General features: G+C 33.7%; 1 protein-coding gene across 1 annotated transcript in view; it reads right to left on the reverse strand.

Annotated features, from left to right (window-relative positions):
- Positions 1 to 12,161, reverse strand: part of LOC123688878 — a 129,972-nt gene that overhangs the window by 54,627 nt on the left and 63,184 nt on the right. The window contains exon 3 of the mRNA XM_045627605.1: positions 9,993 to 10,079. Coding sequence (XP_045483561.1) covers positions 9,993 to 10,067 — 75 coding nt within the window. The 5' untranslated portion in view covers positions 10,068 to 10,079. The remainder of the gene's footprint in view (positions 1 to 9,992; positions 10,080 to 12,161) is intronic.

The following is a 12,161-nucleotide window of genomic DNA, read 5'->3' on the forward strand; positions in this document are numbered from 1 at the left end:
TAGAATCGAATAATTTAAGTTGTACAAGCTACCACCAATATTTAAAATTATTACGTGGCCAATTGTTGAAAATCTCTTTCAATAGAGTACTCGCATCCGTTTTTTTTTTGTGTTTTCCACATTTTCCTCTTTCTTGTCGTTTATCCCCCAGACAGGCCACTGTGAATTTAACACTGTGTCCTAGTGTTTTATAGTCCCATTCTTAATCTGCTCCTAATTCGTTCCCACAACGATATTTTTTGTGATAAAGGACCCCGCACGTTTCTTATGGGAAATGGCTTTCCGTGAATTTGGCTGAATTTTTGATATGTTGTAGTTCTTGATAAACTGATCAGAAGTGTCTATAGCCACAAAGCTCAAAAATGGACAGTTTTCGAGATATGGAGCTTTGAAAATGGATTTTTTGCAATTTTCGGGGTTTTTGCTCATCAATCAGGGAGCTCTCATTTCTGGTTGGGATGGAATTTGGATGTTCGGCGGCCAGAACCCGACTGAGAAATGATCTTCCTTGGTTATATTAGGCACCGCCATCGATAATTTTTTATATGAAATGAGATACAAAATCCAAGATCTTCCATACATCTTTTCATGCCACAAGATAACGCCAGAATAATTCACATGACCGAGAAAAGACATATTGTAAGATTTTTTTAAGAGAGACCATAATAACTGAATCCTCATATATCTGATGTCCAATAATATCAAATATGTTAGTCAAAATGTTCATAACCAGGCACCGCGAGCTGTAATGGGGGAAAATGGGAAAATCATAATCATATATCCTCAGGGATAACAATTGTGATCACTATTGATGTCATCTACATATGATAATATGTGATTTGTTTCTCACAAATCTCGATAATCTGCGCTAGGTCTTCAGAATTACAGTGCAGTGCAGGAAATTTCTTCATGCCAATCCGTAAATGTGACCAAGAATGATGTTCCCTGATTTCAATTTCCTGAGGTCTTTTGGACGCCCAGTGGATGCAATGGTAGAACAACGGTTGCTCGTTTCTCTTGTCAGTGATGAATGGGAAACGTTCAGCTTTCTGTAGAGGATTAAATCTAAAATGAAGTCTATATCTATACTGTTAAATATGGTGCTCTCCTCGAGTTTGCCAACTTTTGCATTGACTTTGTTGGATTATTCGAGCGCAGTATGTCTACGATTCATAATAAATAATGATGGCTCTTCATTTCAAATCATTTATATTCGTGAATCCTTTCATGAGTCCCCAAAGAAAAAAGTCTAAAGGTGTCAAATCACGAGATTCGATGGCCAATTACGATCACCACCGAGAAATAACAGAGCCAGGAAACTTTTCTTGCCAAATTGAAATTGAATTGCCTTTTTGAAAATAAACACACATCTTTTTCTTCTAATTCTGAGCATAAAAAATCATTAGTCGAACAGGAATCGACAAACCTGGGTTTTCGTCAACACTACGGGCTTCAGCAGCAATATTCTTAGTTTTTCTTGAGCGACTCGCACGGTTTGAATTCTGTACATTACTGACTTGTCCCAACTGCTCAAATATTTCCACCAGTTGCCGACCGAGAAGGTGCTTGGAGATAACACAAAAGCTCTTTAGTTTTGCGAACTGTGACTGCAAATTTCCAACATTTTTGTATAGTCAATTTTAACAATGTCATTGCGTTGTTGAAGCGTGTATCGCTCTCATTGGAAAACCCTTTGGATAGAAATGAAGTCGTAGTATTGCTAGGACGACACTAAACACAAATTTGCCACTGAAATTCTTCCCACTGTGTCTAGTTAAAAGTTATGCAATATTTCATTGCTAAAATAATCAATATATAAAAACCTCTTGTAGCTCAATAGATGTGCAGCCTTATGGACAGAATGATCGTATTGTAGATTGCAAGTAACGAAAGATTTAACTGTTATTCATCATGACCTGTTGTTTTCTAGAAAAAAGTAAACCTATGGGAAGAGGTTGTATTGTTTTTGAATGTTGCTTCTTAATCTCAATTGATTATACAATTTTCTATCAGAAACTTTCACTTTCATTATTTTTAAATTTTTTTCAAATTTCTCTAATATTTTCGAATGATTTGCAAATAAACAGCTTGAAATTTATACGTTTTAGGTCTACATCTAACCTCTCAACTCCTTCTTTTTGTGATTACAAAATTTTAGGTAATTTTCCTTGGATTTTTGTTTCAAATTTTCACTGGTTTCTGGTTTGTTGATAAAATTTCTGTCGTAGAAAAAAGGAAACTCTGATGTTAAAATATTCTTTTCTTGACAATCTTTAAATAGCTATAAAACCTAATGAAATAATGACAAGTCAGAACAATTTTTTGTTACTTTCGATTATGAAATCGTGAAAATGAAGTCTATCATCATTCCCAACCTAAAGAAATCTCCTCCAAGTAGGGACTGGATCAATCAAACAATTAACACAGTTATGCGTGTATACGCACTAATCCAATGCAATCATCTAGATAATAACACCCACAAACAATAAAGTACCGTACATTCCGAAAATATAGAATTTTATTACTCCTCTCGAGTTTCCCATTCAATATTAAGGTATATTAAAACCAGTTCCCAACTATGCAATATCATCAATATATTTCTCACCATGGATCTAACGTAATTGAAAGGTGGTTCAATGTATGAGAATGCCGCCAAAGTGGCTATTATAACATTGTGTCTCATGACTAATTCTCTCACAGTTTCAAAGAGATACAGTTAAGTTACTGGTCGATTTCCCACAATAAGCTACAAAATAAATATTTGCCGAGTCGATTTCATCGAAAACATTCATCAGGCAACTCCCAGTCCCAGAATAAGATAAAAGCAAAATGATGTATGGGTACTCGATGTAACTATATATCACGCAGGTGAGATCTCTGTTTCTTTTATTGCTGTTTAAGTGGCGTAGTTCGAGATATGATCTCACTGAAATGTATACTTGGGAAAGGGACCAACGTTTATCATTTTTATGATGCCTATCCTGGAAAATTTCGAGAAGACCCGATAGGAATAACTACAGCATTTTATAGGATAATGGCAAAAAATTTAATTCAACGTAATACAATATCATTTCTCTGAAAAAATATTATATGAAAATAATAAAAAAATCTTGAAAAACACTGCCTTGCTGTGAGGAGCTTTTGACCGCTCGTTATTCAAAAGCTTTCTCCATTCGGCATAAACATTGGAGTGATTATTTATATACAGCGTGCCAAAAAAGTAACGTAACTCGTCAATAATTCTTGTATGAAGCATTATTAATGAAAATCCTCGCAAGTGGCGATTTTTAATTTCAAAATTTATCGTATGCTTTTTTGAATTTGATATTTCTCACCCCCTACTCTCCTACTACAATATATGGAAATGTGATACATCAAATGTAAGGTAATGTAGTAAAAAGAACTATAAGATCAAAATCTAACAAATTTATAGAAACTCCAGATTTAAAAAAAATGAAAAATGTTTGAGATTATTTACTGATTGCATCAACAACGAGACAGGATTTGAAGAGCAGTTACAACAGAATGAAGAAGAAATATGATAGGGCTATCTCAGAAGCAAAACGTGCTCATACAGGCAAAATAATAGCAACATCAGACAATAAAAGTAGGGCAACATGGAGATTAGGAAATTCATTATTAACAGGAAAAAACATAAGCACAATGAATGTCCCATAAAAACAAATAATCCTAAACAATTGGCAGAGGAATTCAATGAATTTCATTAACAGGAAAAAACATAAGAACAATGAATGTCCCATAAAAACAAATAATCCTAAACAATTGGCAGAGGAATTCAATGAATTTTTCGCTAATGCTGCACCATCGTTAGTTAAAAATCTCCCGATGAAACCACCACATAAAAATAAAAAACAGAAAACCATAAAAAACTCCTTTTTTGTCTTTGACATTACAAATGCAAAGGTGATGTCAGCCTTAAAGAAAGAACACTAATACATGTGGTTTTGATGAAATTCCAGTTAGCTTGTTAAAAAATTGCATCTTTCAGATAGTATCTCCATTAACACATATCTTGAACTATATTTTTGAAGAAAAAGTAATCGTATGAATGGAATGTAAATTATTCATATGCAGAAGATTCTGTTTGGTGTGGAAACGAGCGGAGTGACATGATGAAAGTACCAGAGAACGGACCTGAACTCTCTCATATTACCAAAAATTACCTCGATTCACTTGTTAGGGTGTATAATTACATATCTCTCAATCCTTCAACTCTTATAGACATAAATTTTCTATCGGAGAAAGATGAGTGATTCGAATATACATCCGAATAAATTATCTGGGAGAACTGACAACAAATATCACTGGAACCATAACTGTAAACCATCCTCCAACATATCAATCCATCACCAAAACCACAAAAGGAACTGCCGATTCATCGAGAAATCCTATTGCGCCATACACCCTGTATATCAATATCCCATCTATAAATCAGGTAGGAGATTACATCTGACGAAATCAACAAATTGATTTATGAATTAATACCAATAATGATGTTGTGAATTGGACGGTAAAAACGGCTACGATGTAATTTACCGAAGGCTCTACGTGAGAGCATGTTTGCCAAGCGTTAGATTCAACGGATGGAGATTTGTACGCGGGAGGTTTGAATTAATAGAAGCTATAACTCATTCATACGCCAGATTATCAATCTATCGTATTCGAAGATGTTTGAGATTCACCTACTTCTTTTCGGGAGATCGATCTGTATGCATTTTAGGTCTACATGCACGATATCTTGACGTTTAATGGCATTTCGACAACGATGTTGCCAACATTAGAACTAAAAACTGAGGTATTAACTACATTCAAGTGCAAAAAGAAAGCAAAAAGTCTCATAGTTTTTTCTGTTTTAGCTCAATTTTCAAAATTCTTTCAATAAACTGTAGATGAAATTATAATCATTATCTGAAAAGCATTCCTTTTGTGAATACCTTCAACTTCTTTATGTATCCTCTGGAATACAGAAACTTGCTTGAATCTGCTGATATCTATATTTTTCTCAGAGTTAACATTTTCTTGTGAGGCGATTCAAAACACCATACCTAGAGATGAAGATTCAACCTTCTTGGATCGCTTGACACTATGCGCCCAAATTATTTTATCGTGGATACCAATTCTGATTATTATGCTTGTTATTACTCAAGCACCAAACGCCACATAGTCTTTTACTGATTTCACTTTTTCTCCAGCCGTATTATGTTCTTCTATGATGTAATCTGAAACCTTGGTGTCCACAGCTCTCAATTTTTTTTAATTTCTACGAATAATATTATAATTTTTGGCATTTACTAGCAGTGACCTAGCAACCATTAGTTGAAGCGATAGGATAGATCTTATTTTGAGAAATACAGTATTTGTGAAAAAAGTTCATCTTTGAAATTTATATCAAAATGAGATTAAATTTCATACGCTATTTTTTTCAATAAACAAGAAAAGCAAAATGTATAATATGTTACAAAATTCTAAAATCCTTTGAGAACCTACGTCACTGCTTTCATCTAGCCTCAACTTTCACGTGGTTCAAAACAAGATAGTATCAGTTTCAAATTGTTCCATGTTCCAACCGATTCTAATAATCCGATTGATGTACCAATAACAACTTCTGAATGAAATATGATATGAGGAAGGAAGCTCTTGAAATGCGACAAAACCACTCGTTTAGGTGTCAAACATTCACACCAACATTCCCCCGAATCGAATTCGATATTATATTAGATTCTCAATTTGAATTCTTTCAACGTCCAAGATACGATGAAGTCGATGCATTCATACATGTTGAACAAAACCAATGTAAATTCTACCAATTATTAAGATCATTGATTAGTTTCTCCATTAATGATTGCAAAATCGAAGTGGTCTTTGAAATATTTTCAATTGATGAAAAACAAAAAGATAACACCTAATTTGATAAACATTACTACCAATATAAAATTCATCTCTGATGGTCTTATAAAATAATAAAATTCTCTCCGATAAGTTAACAAATCAAAAAACGACAAGTACCTACAGAATAGTAGATATATTCTAAAACAAGTTGCAGAATGCTCTCCAATATTCCAACACGAGCGACGAAGGAGACCCAAGATTATCGAAATATAAAATTTCAAAAATATCGCAAAGACGAAGAACGAAAAATTCTCCAAAAATAGAACCAATAATTATCATTGTACTATCCTTTGAAAACGACACGTCTCTTTAAAACCCTTTATGGTTTATGTGTTTATTATCGCTTTCTAGATCAGTACTTTTATTGCACTACGAGCTCGTTTTCGTCCGAGGTTTATTATTCTCCTTTATACGCTTTATCCGCTTTCTCGGCATCGCCCCTTATTTGCCATCTATGATTTTTGCACTCGTCATATATGATATGATACACTTACTTGTTGTTTTCGGTTTTTTGTATCATTCTCGTCACAAAATTTCAATATGTAGTTATCAAAGAACTGAACTGAATAATTCCCATCGAAAAATTGTCTGGGATGTTTTGTGAAATTTATTGTGTTTCATTCAAATTGCAATTTATTTGTGAAGACATCAGTCTTGAATTGACTACCTATATCTATAGGGTGTTCCTAAATTGGAGGTAAAAACGAAAATGACATATTTCTCGGATCATTTCAAGAAAAAAAAGTCCTATGGGTCATTTTATTTTTAAAATTATCCAAGGAATCTCTCATTATCCTTCGTAACTTCAATTCAGGAACAATCGAATTGATAATAAAAAAATATTTCGAGTTTTTGGTTCAAACTTCGTTATCTAACCTCTTTTTCTCACATTACAGATATGAGTAAACAATGTCGTCAAAAAATTTTTTTGTATTACCCCCCCAAGAAAGAATAGATCTACGCCCTTGTGCGAACATTTGGCATTGCCTAAAACAAAAACCATTATTTCTGAAAGCGAGGTAGACAAGAAAAAACTTATAATTCATGATGCACGATCTATACAAAATATGTTTTTCTTGCCGAGCCACATCCCAATGAGAAACGGTAGATGAGACAGACGCTAGACTGCAAAGAATACTTCGGAGTATCAGTTCCGGTTATTAATTGAATCATGAATTCGATAATTCACCTCTCGAACACAATGGACCGGTAGAAAAACTTCGAGATGATTCTTAACAACTCGGCAATTATACAGTCGATTCCAATGTAGCAATCTCCGGCAACACAAAGAGGCAGATTGAGCGGCATTGTCCGATCTCTTGTATTGGTACCATACCGATAGGATTCTCCTAATGAAAGATCAACAATTAATGGAGGAGGATTGTAGCAACTACTGTTCTCCATAATCACAGGACAGCTGTCGATTCAGGATATTATATATTGAAACGTGATTCTAATTTACAAATGTAATATGTTATTGGAAATGGACGGCACGAACTGATTTTCACGAATTGGAACATGATTTTTCCTTCAACTGCTATGGAAAGTAGCATATTCTCCATAGCTTACTCAATTTCAGAAAAATGTTTTGCTTATAGAGTGAGAAATATTATTCCACACCGAAATTTGCCGATTCCATTGGTCTACTAAGTGCCGTGTGGAATAATATTTCTCACTGTATGAGTAATACATAGTTTTGAAATTGAGTAAGCTACGAAAAATGTACTACTTTTCGTAACAGTTTTAGGAAAAGTATAGTGCGCAATATTTGGAGAAAGTTCTTTTCTCACTCGTGAGAAAAGTTGGACTTTCCCCACTTATTGCATAATATACTATTTCCTACAACTGCTATGAAGAGTTCATAGCTTACTCAATTTCAGATCTATGTATTGCTCATAATGTGAGAAATATTATTCCACACGGCACTTTGCCCACACCTCGCTTGGTGAACCAATGAAATTCGGCTTTTGAGAAGTTGTTTCTATTGAAACGAAAGAAAATGAACAGATACTGTCAACGAAGGCCATTTTGAATTGAATTAGATGCATTACTTGAATTATTTAAATTCGTGCAGTTGTAGGAAAAGTGAAGTGTGCAACTTGTGGAGAATAGTATATTGTGCAACAAGTGGGCAAAGTCCAACTTTTCTCGCGTATGTGGAAAACCTACGAGCGAGAAAAGGACTTTCTCCACATGTTGCGCACTATACTTCTCCTACAACTGCACAAATTTCAATAATTCAAGTAAGGGACTTGATTAAAATCAAAATGGCCTTCGTTTTCAATATGTGCTAATTTATTGCATTTCCATAGAAACTACTCGAAAGCCCAATTTCATTGGTCTACCAAGCAAGGTGTGGGCAAAGTGCCGTGAGAAATAATATTTCCCACAGTATGAGCAATACATAGTTTTGAAATTGAGTAAACTATAAAGAATACGTTACTTTTCAAAGCAGTTGTAGGAAAAGTCCTTTTCTCACTCGTGTGTTTGCGGAACTCACCTTTCAGGCTCGTGCCACAAACTTCCACACTCGTGAGAAAAGTTGGACTTTTCCCACTTGTTGCACAATATACTATTCATTAGTTATTTCCGATAGCATTTTTCATCGATACCATCTTTGATTCTTTGCTCCTATCTACATATATATCAACATCTAGGGAGGGTGTCAAAAATTTGTTTCGATTTTGAGACATAGTTTTTTTCTTCATGCTCAGGGGTTATTATGGCCCCCAGGCATCCCTCTGGTTTCAACACTGGCCATAACAAAGATGGTGTCTAGTTTCACCATGTTCACACTCCATTTGTATGAGATTCAAAAGCACAAAATCAACAAAAAAATTCAAAATTTCGCTGTTGATTTACAAACTGCCACAACACAAAGGATGTTCTAATGAAGAATGACGATAACAAGTTTTTGTGCCAAACGACGCCATTAAAAATTCACGTGATCCGAACTGCCTTATAATATAATCCAACAAAGACAATCAAATGTGTTTGCTGTTCGTTTTTACTATCAAGCAAAACGACATGTACTTCTTGTATGGTCGTGCTAATAGAATGCTACCAAATTACGAAAACTTTATGATGAAAGTCATTCAATTTCACTCGGATTAAAACGTAAATTCAAAGGTTATTGCGTATTAACGGTTTAGTCAGCAAACAACGCTATATATGCGGAAGACCAAAGTCGGTATAGACTTCTAGGCTAGACTAGAGAAGAAGAATAAAATATCTCACCGAAAACGCATGATTCAAGGTCGAGTGTGGCAAACATCAGCCGACATGAAATTAGTCCTCGTCTTGTTTGGAGAATCCTTTACGGACAGATGCTTCATGTATAACATGTACAACGGGTACAGGGCCCAAATCCATCTGTTCATCAAACACGTTTTGATTTTTGCCGCCGGTTCTTAAGCAATTCTCGCCAACATTCTTTCCGCTGATGAGACTGGGTTCACAGGAAATGTTATTTATTCTCACGTATGTTTGGCTGATGAAAATTCGTGTTTTCAAAGAGTCTATCAATCTAATTCGTTTAATGTTTCTCATCTCGACAACCCTAGGCCTATGTCATACCTATCAAACTTAAAGTTGGTTCGAGTTAGAAGAACCGTTTCTGGCTCTATTGCGTCACTTCAGGCATACCACTATTGATGTTTTACCCTATAGCAAATTGTGGAACAATGTCCCCATGTTAGGTTATACCTATTGATAGGCTAGATGACATTATTTTATAGAATCTAAGAACTAATGGTCTTAGAGAATGATATACCTATTATGTAGGATCCTTAAAAAGATTTTGAATGAAATATAGCAATAAGCTATGTTATCTGAGCTAATAACATAATTTTCAAGTGTAACCAATAGACTATGAGTATAAATCTCCTCCAAACCGAAGATGTGATATTATTTGATTCTTAGCTTTTATCAATTGCTAAACCCTAGCTTGAAAATTGAATCATTCCTTATCTGATATATCATTATTTTTCATGACTGTTATATTATAATTCTTCCTTCTTTCTTGTTCAATGAGTCATAATCAATAGAATTAAAAAATGGTATGAGGTAGTACAAAAACTCACCAATAATAAAGATAGGATACAGTGATATAAGTATATCGTTAAATTTCGCCTATGATGGCGTTGTGGGCTCAGCATCTTCCTATGGCCCTGAAAGAAAAAAGATCACACTTAAAAAGAGGTCATTTCTGAAAAATTAGGTATATCAAGGAAAAATTGAAAATCTCCTAATATCAAGTTAATAAATAATAAATAAATAATAATAAATAAATAAATTTTATTCATCCTGATAATATATACATAATAACAATAAATTCCATATACAATTACAGTGACCTGGTGACCTGAGCTGGAGCTCGTATGTCACCAAATCACCTATATACGTGATGAACAAGTTGAGCAATTCACAGTTTTCATTTCTATGTGATAGCGCCAACGCCATATTCCTTCAATAAAGTGTAAAAAAAAATAATAATAATACGTCCAAATTCCTTTCTCTTTCGTTCGAATCTGAAGTTGAAAGGAATTTCGAAAAGCCATATCAAGGATTTTGATTTGGATTTCTCAAAAGGTTTTATGTACACGGTGCCAGCGAAATACCAGGATACCTTATTCTGCTATCTTGTCAATGTACAAGGTATCCCAAATTCGCTGTTCACTGAAAGCATCTCTTTTTTCGAAATGATAAGATATCTTGATTCGTTCTCGAGTTACAGGCAATATCTGAATAATGATTATTTTAAATATTTCGCTATATCTTGGTTTCTGTTTGGGATATTCTGAAACGTTTTTTCAGTAATTCAGTAACTTGTTTACTGAACTCACAATTGAAATGTTTTTCAGTTGGTTCATTAAAAAAATCTGTGGCTAGAATACTGGGTTGAAAATTATAGAGTGTACCATTTAAGAAATACAAACTTTCTATGATCTGTTATGAATATCATAGCAACGATAAAAATTACTAAAAAAAACGTATTACAAATATTCGAATATCTCGAACAGAAACCAAGATAAAGATAAATATTTGAAAGTATTTTTTCAAAAATGCCACTCGAAAATGGATCAAGATATAAAATATGATCTGCATTCTGATATCTCATCTTTCCGAAAAAAGAGATCGCAGGGATTTTTTCCTCTAATTGTGCATTGAATTTACTGTATTTATTTGGATTTTGCATATTCCCTTCATTTGTAATAAGAATATAGATGTGGTTGTTTTCGATTCAATTTTCATCAGCCTTCATTCAAAATATACAGGGTGTTTCCAAATTAGTGGTGAACCTTGGAGGTCTCATTTTTGTCGTTTGAGCCATATTCAGTGAAAACCAAAATTAACACTTTACGAGATATTTCAGTTCTTGTGATTTTTGATAGATTTCTCACCGTATTTCATTTTTCGTCGTTTTTTCAGCGTTGACCATAATTGATTATCATTTTTTATTATTTTCGTAGCCAGCTAGAATTCCCTATCTAACACCGTTAGAATAGACGAAGCAGTGAGAAGATTGAGAATTAATTTCAGGCGGAAAGTAACAACTGAAGAAATAAAAAAGAGGGCACGCGCTTGAAATGGTGGAGGTCATTTCAAACATTATTTATAAATACATTTTCTACTGAAATTTCGAGTTTGATTTCAATAAAGAAATATTTAATTCATCAGTTTCTTTTCTCTGCTTCTTTTCCCTTTCAAACAGAATCTACTGAAACAAAGCTAATGCCTGCATTCTAACGAAAACTTTCTTAAGTAATAAAGAAGAAATTTGGCAAGTTTTCAAAATAATTTTTCCATACATAAATTGTGGAATTTTCAAAAGTTGCAGGCAAATTGCTTTTAGAAATTCACTAACCTTATCTTCAGAAACCAATTTTCAAATCATACTAATTTCATTCAACATCTTATACAGTATAGTTCTGCTTATTTCATACATATCCTTTATCCTTTTCTGATGAAAATGATCCAAAATTCAAATCAAATTTGGTCAACGTAGAAAAAATTAAGAAAACTGAAGTGGGGTGAGTCAGTTTTTAATGAACACAATAACTCAAATATCTCGGAAACTGTTGATTTTAGATTATCAATAAATATGGCTTGATCGACAGCAAATGAGTGATACTAACACCTCCTTCAAGGTTAACGTTAATTTAGAAACATCCTGTATATTGCATAAGAATTTAAATGAATCATGATCAATTTTTCCATCACACAATGAAACGGAATAAAAATATGTATTG

The sequence above is a fragment of the Harmonia axyridis genome, chromosome 1 (assembly GCF_914767665.1).
Source record: "Harmonia axyridis chromosome 1, icHarAxyr1.1, whole genome shotgun sequence".
Taxonomy (NCBI): Eukaryota; Metazoa; Arthropoda; class Insecta; order Coleoptera; family Coccinellidae; genus Harmonia; species Harmonia axyridis.